General features: G+C 33.3%; 2 protein-coding genes across 7 annotated transcripts in view; one reads left to right on the top strand and one right to left on the bottom strand.

Moving 5' to 3' along the window:
- The first annotated feature begins 602 nt into the window (after positions 1–602).
- Positions 603–17,625, top strand: part of LOC141483901 (uncharacterized) — a 37,410-nt gene continuing 20,387 nt past the window's right edge. Inside the window, exons 1-2 of the mRNA XM_074178931.1 lie at positions 603–653; positions 2,389–2,837. Coding sequence (XP_074035032.1) covers positions 2,479–2,837 — 359 coding nt within the window. The 5' untranslated portion in view covers positions 603–653; positions 2,389–2,478. The remainder of the gene's footprint in view (positions 654–2,388; positions 2,838–17,625) is intronic.
- LOC111508628 (uncharacterized) overlaps positions 4,137–17,625 on the bottom strand; it is a 40,211-nt gene continuing 26,722 nt past the window's right edge. For 4 of the 6 annotated variants that reach the window (XM_074178929.1, XM_074178930.1, XM_023164194.2 and 1 more), the window contains 8 exons: positions 16,265–16,321; positions 15,250–15,324; positions 14,775–14,849; positions 11,566–11,628; positions 11,337–11,402; positions 11,087–11,149; positions 7,036–7,134; positions 4,137–4,663 (listed from right to left, as the gene is read on the bottom strand). In XM_074178929.1, coding sequence (XP_074035030.1) covers positions 4,577–4,663; positions 7,036–7,134; positions 11,087–11,149; positions 11,337–11,402; positions 11,566–11,628; positions 14,775–14,849; positions 15,250–15,324; positions 16,265–16,321 — 585 coding nt within the window. In that variant the 3' untranslated portion in view covers positions 4,137–4,576. The remainder of the gene's footprint in view (positions 4,664–7,035; positions 7,135–11,086; positions 11,150–11,336; positions 11,403–11,565; positions 11,629–14,774; positions 14,850–15,249; positions 15,325–16,264; positions 16,322–17,625) is intronic. The other 2 variants (XM_023164196.2, XM_023164198.2) reach the window with 2 other exon arrangements.

Genomic DNA, 17,625 nt, shown 5'->3' on the forward strand with positions numbered 1-17,625 from the left:
AATGAAAAGAAAGACAAAGCTATTAAGTAGCACCGTTTTTAATTTTTGGTTGAAATGCCTTATGATGGGAAACCCACTATGAATTTTTTTTTGGTGGGACATGATATATACTGGAATCAATTTATAAGAAAATGGTTAAGATGTATGTTAGATAACCGGAGAATCTGGAAATAATGGGCATGGGCAAACTGCAAAAATTCACCCAGTAAAATTAACTCGTAATAAAAACTCTGAAGAGTTCAGTCATTTATCAGTCAATTTTATTTTAAAATTTGCCTGTTAAAAAGTCGTTAATGGAAAAATATATCCTTAATACTCAGTTTTCTTTGCAATGGCTAGCGTTTCGCAAAGCGGTCTCTTTCCGTTCTCAAAACGTAAAATTCGTAAAAAATGTCTGGATTGAAAATTTGTCGATTTTATTTATATACTCAAATGCCCTCTAGACTCCACTCTTTTCTATTCACAAGTTCAGATTAGAAAACTGCATCTTGACATTGTACAACACATATGTTGTGCTTTCGCTTGATAGATGGCGGAAGCATTCAATTTTCAAACTACCCCAGAAACGTGTTATACAGTTTTTTACTTCATTATTGAAAAATTCTTAGTCGTATTGGTGTTGATTGTAGTTTGTATTGTCATAAATGAATATGGTACGTACGTACTCACGTTTTCTTGTAACCTCCCTAGTCAAGCAAAAATAAATTGAATTACACTTTTCTATATAGTCTATATTAGATAAGGAGTAACTTTGGGGACTCCCAACTGTGCGTATTTGTTCGATATATCGATAATGCTGATGCGAATACACGTGTGAACAAAGTATATACAGTGTCATCCCCAAAGTATGCACCATATGAGAAACTTCTTTATTAAGGGTTTTTCGACAAAAAGTTATTATTGATAAAATACAGTAAAACACACCTAATATATGAGGAGCCATCAAATATTTGATTTTGAGACAAGAGTAAAGTACTCTCATTTTGAAAAATCTTGGGAAATGTTATTTAGAAACGTTGTTCAGCATTGAAAAATAGGTACATCTAAATTTGAAGACATTGCCATCTAAGTGAAGTTTCATTTTTTTACCTTTTTTCTTAATGGGGACTACGAAAAGAAAAGTTTGCTAAAACGATAAATAGTCAGCATCCTGTATATGACGTTTTATTTTAAAATCCTGAAATATTACAAATCACATAACTATGGTGTTAACCACGGTTAATTTTTTTGAGGAGTAAAATAATTTTCAAAGTTTTTGATGCTGAGTTTTTTTATTTTTTGTTAACACCGAAAATTACTCAAAATTATACGGTATTGTAATAAGAACCTAATATTCAATAATATCAAATCTCGTTGATTTTCTGGAGATTATTTTGGAGAATATTATTTTGGACAAGAAAATCTCCAGAAAATCAACAAGTTTGTTCCGAAATACCTATTTTATTTTGATGTTTTGTGATTTGATATTATTGAATATCAAGTTCTTGTTACAGTACTGTATAATTTTGAGTAATTTTCGTTAACAAAAAATAAAAATAACTTTACATCAGTAACTTTGAAAAGTTTTTTATTTTTCAAAAAAATTGACCGTGGTTAACACCATAGTTGTGTAATTCGTAATATTCCAGGCTTTTAAAATGAACCGTCTTATACAGGATGATATCTATTTATCGTTTCAGCAATTTTTTTTCGTAGTGCCCATTTAAAAAAATGGGTAAAAAATAAAACTCCACTTAGATGGCCATGATTTCAAATCTGGATGTATTTTTCAATGCTGAACAACTTTTTAAAATGACATTTTCCGAGATTTTTTTTCAAAATAAGAGTACTTTATTCCTGACTCAAAATCAAATATTTGAAGGCTCCTCGTATATTAGGTACGTGTTTTATTGTATTTTGTTGGTGCATGTTAAGTTCAGGGGATGCACAAACTTTTATCAAGAATAACTTTTTGTCGAAAAGCTCTTAATAAATAAGTTTCCCATATGGTGCATACTAATCTCTGTGAGGCATCTTGCATAAATGTCTGTCGGATATAATTCAATATCTATCGTGGTACTAGCCGGGGAATTAGTTCTTTTCCAGCAGGCATTTACCATGATAATGATGTTTCTTCAAAAAGTATAATAACAAGTCTTGATTTTAAAAGCTGGTTTGAACTTCCGTAGACCTCAGAGAAACTGATATCACAGAAAATATGGTGCTTATAATACGGAAGCGAAGAAATGTCACATTTTTAATGTTCGTTCCGTAGTATACACAATCATCTTCGGGTGATGACTAGAGATTTCAAATCATATCATATTAGACGGAAGTCCTAACTGATGAAATTCACCATGAAACATTGTCAACTACCTTCAAACAATCTTTTTCCTTGTTTACCTCTAGGTTAAATCATGTGGTGTGTGAAATAGTAACTACATACAGGTCTTGAAATAAAAACTGAAAAAAATAACAAGTGTGCCATCTAAAAAAGACATGGTTTCATTGAATACGTCCACTATTAGCTCCCCAATGACCGTCGGTTCAACCCCGGTTTTGGATTCCGCATATCCAATTTCAGAAGGGGAGAGTGAAACGGCTTCTCCTCAGACAGATGACAGCCTAACGACCCACAAGAGTTCTAGATCAAGAAGTTGCAAAGTAACTGCATGGTCTTATGAAAAACTTCCAGATATGGACTCCTCCCCTCAGATGCACCCGGCGAGGGCTAGGGTAAATTTTCCTCCCGAAATGATGGATAGAAGGACTAGCAGATCACTCTTTATTCCGAAAAGAAGTAGAAGCATGAGTGCGTGGAGTGACATCAGCAGGTCTAGTTGGCGATTAGATGACAGGTGAGTTCCTTTAAGTTATATAAGCATTTGTCGTGCTTAGAAATGTGATAATAGAGAGCGCTATAATAACCAATTATTTCAGGCCCTTGATTGGTACAAATAAGAAAATTAAAATAGGATGTGATCAGCAATAAAAAACACGTACTCAATATCGATTTTATATTTTTTTGGAAAGTGTAAATGTCTATTGTTTCCCATAGTTTCATTTCAGACCAAAGATTCCAAAGGAAATGTGGTTGTATATTTCATAGACATACCACTTCTAACTATATATTGATAAAATATTGTGCTTTCCAAGAATCATGTTTTCATACATATCGTTCTGAAGAGACCATGCCCGGTACTGAAGATGGGGCAATCATCACGAAACCGGTCTATTGATTGGTCGGATCGACCAAACGAAATTAATTTCTGCTTTTCATAGTGGAAAATAATTTGCCACGAATCTTCCAGGTCGAAGACATTGCACAGGTGCCTGATGGTTTTACTTCAACTCTCTGGGCGGCATTAGCTGGGTTAGTTGCCATTTTTTCCGTTGGGTATCTGCCACACGTACCTACAAAGTCGTAGGTCTGCATGAGAGGAAAGAAGGAACCTTGAGCATGTCATATATGTATATAAAAACTACTGATTCGATTTATATACATTATGAACAACCTGGCTATGCAAATAACAGTTTTACATTATCTGAAAAATAAACTCTACAGCACCTTCAACTATCACCAAGCCAATGCTGAACCAGCTGGGCTACAGACCATAATATCCGACATATGCGAAAAATTCTTGCCTTTTGGGTAGTGAGACTAGCATCTACTCGATGAAAGTTTGGGTATGTTGAAACATTATCCACATCATTGAATATTAATAAAGGGATCAAATAAAAAAAGAAACAATATATTAATAATATAACTTTCACAAAAGATTAATACGTGACAACATGAATTATTAATTTTTCCAGATTCTTGAAATGTTGATTTTCATTTTGGATTGAATGATAGTGATTCATTGAAATAACCAGTAATCAAGAAATATCAGTTCAATTTCTATCATTATTATTATTATGGAAATAAAATTCTACATATTTTTATCAGATCACAGGTCATATGTGTTTGTGGTGCAATATGTATTACTAAATATTCTAAGCATAGAGACAATGTACACATAACATCCCAAATAAATATCTCTCATAATGACAAGATATATAAACTTCCAAATGGCCTCAAAATAAATTTTGGAATACTAGAATTCTATCATCTATCTACCTTGAATTGTATAATTAGATCAGAAATAATAAACTAATTGAAATTTAATTTTATTTAATACAGTCAAACAATTACATAAACGTTATCAAAAATGTTCAATTCAAGATTGCTATTAAAATTATTGAATCCTATAAAAGTATAAGCTATGTTCAATGAAATCAATTGAAACAGTAACAAAGTGGACATACAAAATACAACACAATGGTGTATGTATTGAGAACTGTCAATAAAATACTAATAATTAAAATCTACAAACTATTGGATAAATATAAATATCAACTCGAAACTTAATCTAAATATTTGAAAATTATTGCAACATTTTGAGTACAACATTTTTCAAAATTTACAAGTACAAGTACAAATTACTAATACAAACAGATATAAGCCTAGTTAACTATCAAAATGTAGTATAACTCTAAGAATACAATATTTAACTTTGAAAATTATTTAAAATATATGCAATAAGAGATGATTATACTAATAGTGTTGTCCGTTAACCTGGAGAACAACTACATTGTATGGCAGAGTTGCTGGAGAGAGGTTTATGAATTGACAAGTTTCATTCTGAAAAAAGAATAGTTCATTAATTAAATGAAAAGCTTGAAATTATCACAAGCTTTTATTAAAGTTGACCTGTTAGTATGTTAGTGCAGTAAAAATCTTGTTTAAATGCTAAAACGGCGGACGCCACAAAATGAAGATTTGCCTTTCCATAGTCATGAGATCAAACGTATCAAATGAAAGGGTTTGATGGGAGGTAATGCCAACTCGCCGACGAGTGATGCAACATCTTTCTTGTCAAGAAGTAATGAAAATAGTACGTAAATTATATTCTACCTTGATATCTTGTCCAGTTCACAAGTTATTATAATTATTATTAGTACTATCAAAACGAATACCGGGGAGCATAATACAGCTGTGGAATAGACTATAAGTAGTTTGAATTGAAGGGGTTATATTTTTAGATGTGATTAATTTTTTGGGAAAGAAAGTTTTTGGCTTTCTACTACTCCATCTGATAAAAAAAAGGGGGATGAGAGAATCTTCCAAAGAAAGGAAGGAAGTAATCAATTTGAAACTCTATACATGAATGTGTAGATCATACAAAGAAGTAACTTTCAGACAAAAACTGAAAGAAAGTCCTCCTGAAACAGCTACTTTCATATAAACTTTGAATTACACGAAAGAAAATAATTCTTTCGAAACAAATACTTCTATATGAACAATGAATTATACAGTAGATACTTTTCTCTACTCAGTTTGTATTTCAAACATTTGTTGTGGAATAAGAATCGGATATCATTCACATGAGTTCTACTTTGAATGAATGGTAATAAATTGTACTCACATAGAACACTGTCACCCTCACTGGTATACACCGATGTTTTGCCTTAAGACACTTGCCCTAAGGCTCTTCAGTACCAAATTGGATAGCATAGAAAATACAGACACTTCATTCATGAATTACGATTTTGAATGTCACGGAATAAGCTTGATCTGCTTATGTCATCGATGACATCGTAATGACATTCATTCACCTATTTGATTTAATCCCAGCCAAGAGGAATCTTATTTGAATTGAAGGGGTTATATTTTTAGGAGTGATTAATTTTTTGGGAAAGAAAGTTTTTGGCTTTCTACTACTCCATTTGATACAAAAAAAGGGGATGAGAGAATCTTCCAAAGAAAGGAAGGAAGTAATCAATTTGAAACTATATACATGAATGTGTAGATCATACAAAGAAGTAACTTTCAGACACAAACTGAAAGAAAGTCCTCCTGAAACAGCTACTTTCATATAAACATTGAATTACTCAAAAGAAAAAATTCTTTCGAAACAAATACTTTTATATGAACACTGAATTATACAGAAGATACTTTTCCTTACTCAGCTTGCATTTCAAACATTCGTTGTGGAATAAAAATCAGATATCATTCACATGATATCCCGTGTTAGGAATCACACGTTAAAAGGTAAGACCTCGTTAATCCTCAGCTCGCACAAGTTTCGACTTTTGAGGGTTGTTGTTCGTAGGGGTGCGACAGCTGGTTAACGGAAAAACAGATTTTAAAACAGACAGAACAGACAGATGAGTTCTACTTTAAATGAATGGTAATAAATTGCACTTACATGGAACACTGTCACCCTCACTGGTATACACCGATGTTCATTCAAAGTAGAACTCATGTGAATGATATCTGATTTTTATTCCACAACGAATATTTGAAATACAAACTGAGTAGAGAAAAGTATCTTCTGTATAATTCAGTGTTCATTTAGAGGTATTTGTTTCGAAAGAATGTTTTTCTTTCGTGTAATTCAATGTTTATATGAAAGTAGCTGTTTCAGGAGGACTTTCTTTCAGTTTTTGTCTGAAAGTTACTTCTTTGTATGATCTACACATTCATGTATAGAGTTTCAAATTGATTACTTCCTTCCTTTCTTTGGAAGATTCTCTCATCCCCTTTTTTGTATCAGATGGAGTAGTAGAAAGCCAAAAACTTTCTTTCCCAAAAAACTATAAGTAGTGTACTCCAGCATCGGAGTTTTGGGCAAATTCAAAACTGTTGGTCCTCAAGAGTTCGTCCAGGGAGTATTGGCTGGTGACAAAGAGAAATGTATATTTGAAGAGGATTAAATGGACTGTCAACTTATTTCAACCTTATCAGTCATGGAGACCAGATTGCATTCATCCAGTAATGTTGCAAAAAGAATTGGGATGTCTACTTTAAAAACTGCGAATCAATTATGGTTGAAATCCAAAACAAGTACTTCTGGTGTTTGAGAAAAGTGCTTGGAATATTAAACTTTTTTGGCTGCTGGAAATCATAATCCATTTGAGACTATTTGGAGGGAAAAACAGCCCGAGGATAGTGCCCTATCAACATCTATTATACTGTAAAAAAACAATCTGAAATCTACTATCTTTACTTACAGTGTTCAGATATCTTGGGAAAACCTCATCATTCCTTTGAGAATATGGTATGCCACTGACCAAGTACGAATTTTCAATATCGATTTGTCTCGGTATTTGCTGAAATAAGTCATTCGGTTATTCAATGATTAGAAGATTTATTTAACATCACTTTTTTACTTGTGATGTACTGTTTGGAACCTTTGGTGTAGTAATGAATATTACTGAAATTTTTCCAAACACCAAAACGTTATTTTAACACCTCGACACGTGTTTCGATCACCAAGTGATCATCTTCAAGAGGAAGATTGAACTTTTTTATCGAGTGTGTTTTTTTCAAGTTTTCTGGTTCAATAAAAAAATGTAATTGATTGATTGATTGATTGATAGCACTTTATTTCCAACAGGCATTCACCCAATTACAGGAAATGTACAAAGGTGTTGATGAAAATATATGCAAAACAGTATAATTAGTTAAAAAAAAAGATTGGTGCAAGTAAAAGAAAAATAAGTAGAAATAGAAATATATCCAGATGCAATAGTTAAAATAGATCCACGTCAACAGTGAAATATTTGTAATATGGTATTCAAGTCTTCCCTCCTCAAAACACTTATGAATGTCTAAAAATAGTGAAATATTTGCCAGAACTGTAGAGGGAAATATTGCTTGAATAGGTAAATCTAATATATGCTCTAATTTTTTTTGCGGAAATCTGATTGTTAAAGTGTCCAGTTAAGATCTATTAATATATTCAAATGATTAACCAACTTGAGTAAAGATATTAGTGTGCCTTCATTGCGGTAATTATGGTTGAAATGTTGAACATGAGCGAAAATCGGGTACGACGAGGTGCGTGAAATGGTAACATACTGAGAATTCTGAGGAATCAACATTTATCAAGAGTTTGTGCATGAATATCATTGAAGATAATTGGCGTCGCTGTTCTGATGATAAGTAATATTTTAAATTCATGTCGTAGATCCAAAGACCTTGTCGAGTTATAGTTTGGCCACTTGTGATATTGCTTAAAAAATAAATACCTCAAGAATTTCTTCTGAATTTTCTCTAGTTTTTTCATATAGGTTTGGTAGGTACTCCGCAAACCAAATAATGGAAGCAAACTCCAAGTTCGTTCTCACCAACGAAAAATTAAGTAATTTAATAATATCTATATTGGAGAATGAATGCCTGGTTACAAAACACAACATCTAACTACCAGATTTCATATCTCGTATATGATTAAGAAATGATAATTGTGCATTTTATCTCAACCCAAGATCTTTGGTTTCAGTTTTTCTTTGAAGAACCTTACCATCCATCTCATAACTCAATATGATTGGATCCATTATGCGAGTTATTGAGATGACTGAACATTTATTGAGATTGGAGTATAATTTGTTCTTCAAACTCTAATCTAAGATGTTATTTATATCCTTTTGCATATATGTACACGGTCTCGGACTGATTTGAAAAGTTTCGAATCAATTCAATCTGAATATTTCAGAGTTGACGGTAAATCACTGATGAAGTGGACCTAGATTCGATCCTTGTGGTACACCTGACCTAGCTGGAACTTTATCTGAGATTTTTCCATCGTGTTTGACGATGTAAAACCGATCTTGAAGACAAGTTTTCGTTAGTTCCAAAAGTTTTTTGAAAGTACATATTTACTAAGCTTTGCCTTCAGAACATCATGATGGACCTGATCAAAATCTTTACGAAAATCAGTTAAAGCAAAGTCTAACTAAATTTTTTTTTCCAAAAGTTCGAAGGCTTTATTACTGAATTCAAATAAATTTGTATTGATAGACTTTTGTCTCATAAATGCATGTTGTTGAGGTATAAGGTATTTGTTGTTGTACGCACTGAGTTTCCTAAAAAAGAGATGTTCGAATAATTTTGCTGTTGAATACAATTGATATACCTCTACAATTTTGAATATCCATTTTATTTCCGGATTTGTATATAGGTGTCGAAATTAAAGTTTTCCATACACCATGATAAATATTTGATTTGATTGAATTAAATATATGGACGAGAGGAGTTCTCAACCAATCGCCATATCCTTTCAATATATAAGAAGGAATCCCATCAGTTCCCGCTGCCTTCTTAGGTTTTAAACTTTTCAATGCCTTGTCAAAATCAATATAAATTGTCGAATGTACTGTAAAGTATTCGTTACAAATCCTAACATCATTCAAAGAATTATAATTATGTATATGTAGCAGTATCAGCACAAATAACGGAATGAAAGAAATTTGCAAATACATCTGCTGTTTTTTTTCCTCTGGTACGACCTCATCGTTATATACGTAAGTAACTAAATTTGTTCTGTTTCTTCTTTTACTATTTACATCATTCCAAAATTCATTGATATTCGCTTTTATGCCTTGCTCAATATTTTTGAAGTACAATTCATCTTCATGTCTAATCAAAAATTTCAACCTATTGTTATAATAATCTGAAATGGATTTAAGTTTTCTATAGCTCTTGTTTTCACGCAACAAATCCTTGATTCCTTTCAAAAACAAAATTAAATATGTTTCATTTCTTTTGTTTGCTAAATACTTTGGAACGCATTTTGCTATAATATCATTCCAAGTAGTGTATATAGAACACATCTAAAGCTACTTTTACATCACTTTCCGCTAATACTCTACCCCAATCTATTTTACCACTAATTTTAATCAAACCATCAAAGTTAGCTTTTTAATAGTTATACAACAAGATATTGCGCACTTTTAGGAATTAATACATTGGCACGGTAAGTGTCTTCCTTAACGAACGGTAAACCATCTGTATTTACTTCACAAATACTGAATTATTATCCGCAGAAAGAACCAAGTCGAGCATACGATTTTGATAATTTCTTGAATTGAATAATCAATGCCTCAAACGATGATGCATATTTGATAATGTTCAAAATTTTATATCTATCTTTAATTGCAATTAGGACATTACTAGAGAGCTGTAAATTTCTACTTTCTGAATTTTCACAGATATGCGTTATGTAACTTGATTTCCATTCAAAAGGAACTTCACCTAGACTATGTGAAGATGAAAAACGTAAAAATAGTGGTCTTACCAAAGTGAATCTACAAATTTTCAATAGCAATTCATAGCTTTTGGTTTTGGACCTTTCAGATCTAATTGAAACAGTTCATTGAAAATAATTTCTAAATTAATTGTATGACAATTCATTACCAGTTTTTTTGGTTACGAAGCTTGGTATTTCATCAACTGTATCAGATTTGTACACTAATTGAAACTGTTGTGCAAATGCATTTCGAATATTATTATCAATATCAAAAGTCAAATTATCACAGTACATAATCTAAGGAAAGTCTGTTATTTCCAATTTTTTTTTATTTTCGTAACTTACATTGCATGCTAATTTCACTAAAACATTATCGACCTCTTTTGCTATTCATTGCTTCGTTCAAATATTCACTTTGCGTTTCTACTGCTCTTATAAAAATTCAATTTTCATTTTCGTTTTTGTTTTATTTACTTTATCTTCAATATCATTTTGTAAATATAATCTGTTTACACATGATTTTTGTTATATCACTTTTTATTGTAAATGGTGATACTTTTGTTACTTTTCTATGCTTTTTTCTTTTCTTTAGGTGGTTTCTTTAAAATATTATCAAACCTTCGGAGAAATCTTGCCTCAGAAAGACGAACAGAGGAAAGTAGCGATTGTTGATATGATTAAAGATTATGAAACGAGAAGCAGTCTAACATTGTTTGGTCAGCAATATTGTTATTGTTAAGAGCAGACAAACCTAGCTCATCATAAGACCAGTCAATATTTGACAAGTTATAATCTCTTTATAGACAAAAATGATGCTGAGGAAACTTATCAATACACTTTCAACACTAGAAAAAGTAGTCCACGTACAAATCTAGGTTGGAAGCTGGCACATAACAAACTTGTATATGAAGTAGTCTCACAGTGTTCTCAATATATATGAAACATTTGAGCTTATTAAAGCACAAATAGCGCATTTCATCATATTATACTGAAAAATACTTATATAGATCAAAATATAAGTAATGGTAACTCACTGGTGTTAAAGCAGGCACATGATGTGCTGGAGAGGAAATCAAAGTATTCATCTGCACGGGATTCTGAAAACAAATTGATACATTTGTATGGAGCTATTTAAATTGAAGATCTCTTCAACGGTAAGAGACATTCTCACGTTTTCTCAAAATAGATACACTATTTGAAGTTATTGAAGCACAAATGGCACAATTTATCATATTATATTGAAAAATACTCATATAGATCAAAATATAAGTAATTGTAACTCACTTGTGTTAGAGCAGACATAATATGTTGTGCAGGAGAGGAAGTCAAAGTATTCATCTGCATGGGATTCTGAAAACAAATTGATACATTCATATAGAGCTATTTAAATTGAAGATGTCTTCAACGATCAGATAGATACACCATTTGAGCACTTATTAAAGCACCAATGACACACTCCATCATATCATCTTCAAAATAAACTTATATCAAAATAAAAATAATGGGTACTGACTGGTGTGTAAGCAGGCACAGGAGAGGCTGGAGGTGGGATAATAGTATTCATCTGCATGGGATTCTGAAAACAAATTGATACATTTATATAGAACTATTCTAATTAGAGATCTAATAAACGAAAAGAGGCAGTCATTAAAACTGGACTAAAGTCGTTCTGCCAATGTTGATGGTCGAAATATCACTTTTTAGTTTTAACCAACTCATTCGAATATTTCAGTGCTATTATTTTCAATATTTCATAGAATTTTTTTTACAAAAGCACTTCAACACATCTTTAGTAAATGGCAGTCCAAACCAAACCTGTAACATTCACTATTGCAGTTTTCAATGAATATTGTCAGACTTTAATTGAAAGTAGAGCCCAAAAACAATGCATTTGTAATGCAACAGCAGACAGAGTGGTCGAATACGTGGACTCTTGTTTCAATTAGTTGCCTTGCAGTGAAAGCTGCTGTAACAGACGTAGGAGAACCTCGTTCGCGTGATGCCTGGGCCATTCTTTCTAATTGATCGCTTTGGCTAGCCTCGTTTATCTTTTATATTCCAGGATTGAGTCTTCTGTGCTTTGAGGACAGTTGAGTCCAGGAACGCATTTGTGGTTGAGCCTAGCATCAATGTCCTTTGAGGACAGATGAATCTTCTGTCGATCCCATAGATTTCGTCCTCGTATAGGGAGATGTCATCGTCTTTACTTACTGTCGGAAGAAAATAACTTGAAGGAGTTGAAACAGTAAATAGATTACACTCTCAGACCATTGGGAGTATACTCCATGTGAAAGAATAACCATATGAAAGAATAACCATGTGAAAGAATAACCATGTGAAAGAATAAGAACCAGTATTACAAAAAAGACGAGACCATAAGGTTCAGGGTCACCAGGAGCTGCCCTCAAGGTGGGGTATTATCTCCCCTTCTGTGGTCGCCCCTGATGGATAGTTTGTTTGATGCCCTCGTACGAAGAGAAGTATATCTGCAAGCTTATGCAGATTACCTTGACATTTTGGCAACGTCCACGTCGGGAAATGTAGCATGTAATATCCTCCAAAGTACGATGGACGTGGTTCACAGTTGGTACCAGAGGGAGCAGATGTCTGTCAACCCCAGCAAAACTGTGATAATCGCCTTCACCAGGAGGAGAAAATTAGACGATTTAACGCCACTTTCCCTCAATGGTTGAATAATTCCAATTGGAACGGCGGTGAAATATCTTGGCATGGTCCTTGATGAAAAACTCACCTGGTACGCTCATTTGGAAAAAGTTTCCAAATCCAAACTGTTCCTATGGATATGTCGATGGATTTGTCATAAAACTTGGAGTTTAGGTCCCAAACAAATCCATTGGATATATCTGATGATTGTCAGATCAATGATCACTTATGGAGCAATTGCCTGGTGGCAATTGCTCCATAAGTGAAGGCTTTACAGAAAACGGCTCAGGCGAAGCTCTCTGGCTAACAGAGACAGGCTTGTCTGGCTATCTGTGGTGCCATCAGTACCACATCGTCAGCGGCCACGGAGATCCTTCTAGAACTACCTCCTCTCCACATTTTTCTGAAGAAAGAGGCTAGATGGACTGCATATAGACTTGTGAACATCACCAATCACACAAAGCAATATAATGCAGAGTGCACTAGACTGCTTGCTGACCTCTGACATTATGCCCCCAACTATCAATTGCGAACTGCCTGTACAGAATACAGAGGATTGCATCCTCCGAGAGAAGGAAATATAAGGGGCAGATAACTGTTAGTTCACAGATGGATCAAAAACACATTCAGGCTCTTCAGGCTGCAGACCCAGGACAGAGATATCAACCTGCCTAGGGACCCATGCGACTGTATTTCAAGCGGAAATCTATGCTATTAAATTTTGTGCGGAGAGATTGGTAGAATCCAACCTCGCACACAAGTCAATAAAACATTTTTTCGGACATTCAAGCGGCGTTGGAAGCTCTTGGCTCCAACCGAGCGACGTCTAAGTTGGTGACAAATTGCCAAAAACGACTCTCCTCAATAGGAAGACTTAACAAATTGTCTCTGGCCTGGAAGGCATTTAGGCTACTGACTCTTTTGCATTGCTTTAGGTTTTTGCCAAACAAACATTGAACACCTGGATGACATGAAGATTTGAAGACTTCTAGCAAAATCTTTCATGGTTGGTTCACTACAAGGCGTTATTTACCCTCTGAAGCTTGAAACCAAACAGTTGTTGGACTACAATAGGGATGAACTACGATGTCTAACGGGCCTCCTTACAGGTCACTGCTGTCTGAATAATCATATGCAGAGACTCGGACTGTCGGAAGACAGTGTGTGTCGCCTCTGTTTGGAAAATGATGAAATAGCAGAGCATATACTTTGTGCCTGTGCCGCTGCGGACCGAATCAGGTTTTCACCATCTGACCTGAAATATCACTCACCATATAAACTTTTCGGCTTGGTCAAGAAGCTGGGTTTATTTGGCTAAGTATGAATAGGTGTGAGCCACAATAAACCCTTGCGGGTTGCGGTGGACGTATTCGACCCTCTCACTTTCAACCCAACCTAACCTAACAAAAAATAAGCCTTGGTCTAAAATTATCTTTCCTGATTTGAAGCTCATACAATATTCCTCAGAGGGAAAATTAAAAAAATGAAAAACATCAAGAATGATAGCTAATTTCACTTTCCCAGTATCTTCAAAAATAAGAGTTTTACGTCGAATTTTTTTATCTTCAATTATTGGATTGTGTTATACTGTTCGATTTTGCTTCAGATCTAGATAATAATTTGTTCTCAACTAAAAATGAATGAATTTCAATAAAACGTCTAGAAATATCAAAGAATAGTGTCATACCGATTATAAATATGAAATATTAAAGTTGAGGAAGATCCAAGTCGGATGACAAACTATATAAAAGTTCAATGATAGTCCACAAGTTTCTATGGCAAAGCATAAACAAAAGTCCAAAATATCTGTGAAGATGGGACCAGATGTATATTTCCATAATAAACAAAACTAGTGTTGATTTTTTACCACTAATTAAAACCACTCTAGAAAAGACATATTTCTTCCAATTTTTTCAACTCTTGAGCAACACGAAATTCCAGTGTAAAGACTCCAAAAATGGTCCCTATATTATATACTCACACAGAAAATGCTTTTTTTTAACAATAATCTCTCTTAAATCATTCGTGAATATTAAAAAGTGAATATTGTTTACTCACCGATATTAAAGCAGGCATTGAATTGGTTGTTTGTTGATACATCCTAGGATCTTGAACGGTTGGATAACCTTGATTCTGCAAAAAATGTACCCTTCATAATTAACTTGATATAGTTCATAACTGATAATCTAATCTAGCATAACTGATCATTAATTCACAGTCGGTGGGTGTATGTATACAAGTGGAATTGCTTCTTTATGAATATATGCATGCAGAATATCGATTGTCTTGATATAAATCTAAGAGATAATTTTATCGGACATAGCACTCGGAAACGTGATAACCAAAGACACGTGTTTCGGGCTTCTGGCGCGTCATCAGTATGATGCGTCCAAGTACAAGAATGGGCAACGCTTGGTTGCCAACAGAAGTGCAAATGCTTCGACGCTTAGGACTGGGCAGATTGAGACTCTTGCGGACAATGATCTCTTAAAGATTATTCGTGACTATTGAAAGGTACATATTGTTTACTCACTGGCATTGAAGCGGGCATTGGACTGATTGTTTGTTGATACATCCTAGGATCTTGAACTGTTGGATAACCTTGATTCTGAAAAAAGGTATAGGTATTCATATATTTATAATTAAAAATCGAATCGATGTATATACATAATATATTTTATATATAATATATTGTATATATATATATATATATATATATATATATATATATATATATATATATATATATATTATATAAAATATAATATATATATATATATATATATATTATATGTTGGTCAAACCACCAACACTGATATAAAAACTTGGCAAGTTGACTTGGATGTAACACTTATAGGTGGTTCCACTTATATCTCGCTTGCGTTTACGCAGTTAATTTTATTGAGTACTTTTCTTGGTTATTCACATTCTGTCTTCAATCGAGGACGGCCTGCTCGGTACTGACGATGCCCAATAAGCTGAAACTGCTTTCGCTTCTAATGGGAAGCTTCTTCAGGGCCTATAATTCATTGAGTTGTGGATTTTTTTGCCATTGAAGAACATTACAAATCATACTTACAGTAAAAATGAGTGAAAAACAATGAATTAAACATATAAATTGACGAAAGAAAGCTGAACATGTATAAGATTTTTTTGGTTTTACAAATGTCATACCTTCACATTAATGTCATTTTTCAATGGGCATTATGATTTGATAATCTTTGACTCTTAATAGAGAGTTTATTGATACAATTCTCATTATCATTATGTTTTTTGGTATAGTTCTAGTAAGTTACTGTATATACTGCTGAGATTATCAATGTCAGTTCTCTTATTCATACAATCAGAAGACTTATTAGTTTCAACCATTTCAAGAAAAAGGCGTTTGAATATATTTTTTCTGTATGTAAAACAAAGTGAAACACCCCAACAAGTATTCGTGTAGATAAAATATGGAATTCAATAAAGAATGAATGATACAGCCCGTTCCATTGAGGGAAAAAGATGTTAAATTGTCTCCTCCTGGTGAAGGGGATATGTTTACTCACTTGCATCAGAGCTGCCACAGGATTGACTTCCAATAAGGATCCAGTATATCCTGAATTCTGAAAAAAAGTGGTCCATTTATATTGAAGTTGATAATCTCCATAATTTACAATCGTATTCAGTAAAACTGATTTTAATGTCATTATATTTGTATGTCATTTATTCTTCATAAGGCAAATGAATGACAATATTATTGGAATAGTAAAGTCTATGCTACAGTATTGTTTTGGGGACAACCCAGTATATAAGAATAGTTTTTGTGAGGTAAAAAAATGTATATGACAGGATAGCATTCTGAACTTTCATATAGAAAATGGTTCAGTTGACTACAGATTACCATCTATGCCAGATCATCTTGAATAGTGAAAAGAAATGAAAGTATCTAACGTTATTCAGATCTCTATTCGAAAACAAAAATCACCTTCTCATTGCAACTTATCAAGTTGAACAAGATGGAGACCATCACCAACTTTAATTTTTATATGTGCAAATTTTAAACCTAAGTTTCAATAAGCTTTGAAATAGACAATTTTCCTAATTATGTTGAGTTTGTATCTCTTGCGGTTTCCGATTTTCTCATACTGGCCCTCCTCATACAGGGTGTAACTGAATAAGTGTAAAACATTTAAGGAGGTGATTTCTCATCGAAAAAAAATAGGATCTTTCATATTAAGAAACTTCATTGGAGCATCCCTTGTTAAGATACAGCCCCTTAAAGAGGATACATAAAATTTGTATAACAATTTTTTTCACAAGCACTGAAAAAGTTGAAATATTGAAATCAACCTGACGTTTTGTACTACCAAAAAGACACTTGGCCAGTAATTTATTTGGTTTACCCCATGGTTGTAAGGGGTGGAAAACGCAACCCCTAAAATTTATTTCCAATATAACTTTTTATCATATTATTTGTTTACCATTTTATTTCCGACAGCCTGTTTCATTCTAAACAAAAAATGTCTCTTGGGTTTTTTGCCCAAAATAAACCAGTTCGCAGCAAAAAATTATTTTTACGAACAACTTCAGAGATACATCGTCATAAATGCGAACTGGATTTATTGTTATTTTGTAGTTAGGATCTGCATTAACCGATTAAAAGGTAATAAACAAAGCTAATTTATCAATAACAAAACACACAACATGTAGAAATCATAGTAAATGTTCAATATGTCTACCTTCAGACATTACGCATGCATCTAGACGTCGGCGCATTGAGCCACGTATTCGCTCAAATATTCCTGGAGTCTCTCTGATTACCCTGCACGCATCGATGATGCGGTTTCTTAAGTCCTCTACATCGCGAACAGGAGTACGATAAACCAAATGCTGTAAATGGCCCAAGATAAAGAAATCGAGAGGATTG

Source organism: Leptinotarsa decemlineata, unplaced genomic scaffold (assembly GCF_025532065.1).
Source record: "Leptinotarsa decemlineata unplaced genomic scaffold, Ldec_3_MD MMD2_tig00004307_RagTag_RagTag, whole genome shotgun sequence".
NCBI classification, from domain to species: domain Eukaryota; kingdom Metazoa; phylum Arthropoda; class Insecta; order Coleoptera; family Chrysomelidae; genus Leptinotarsa; species Leptinotarsa decemlineata.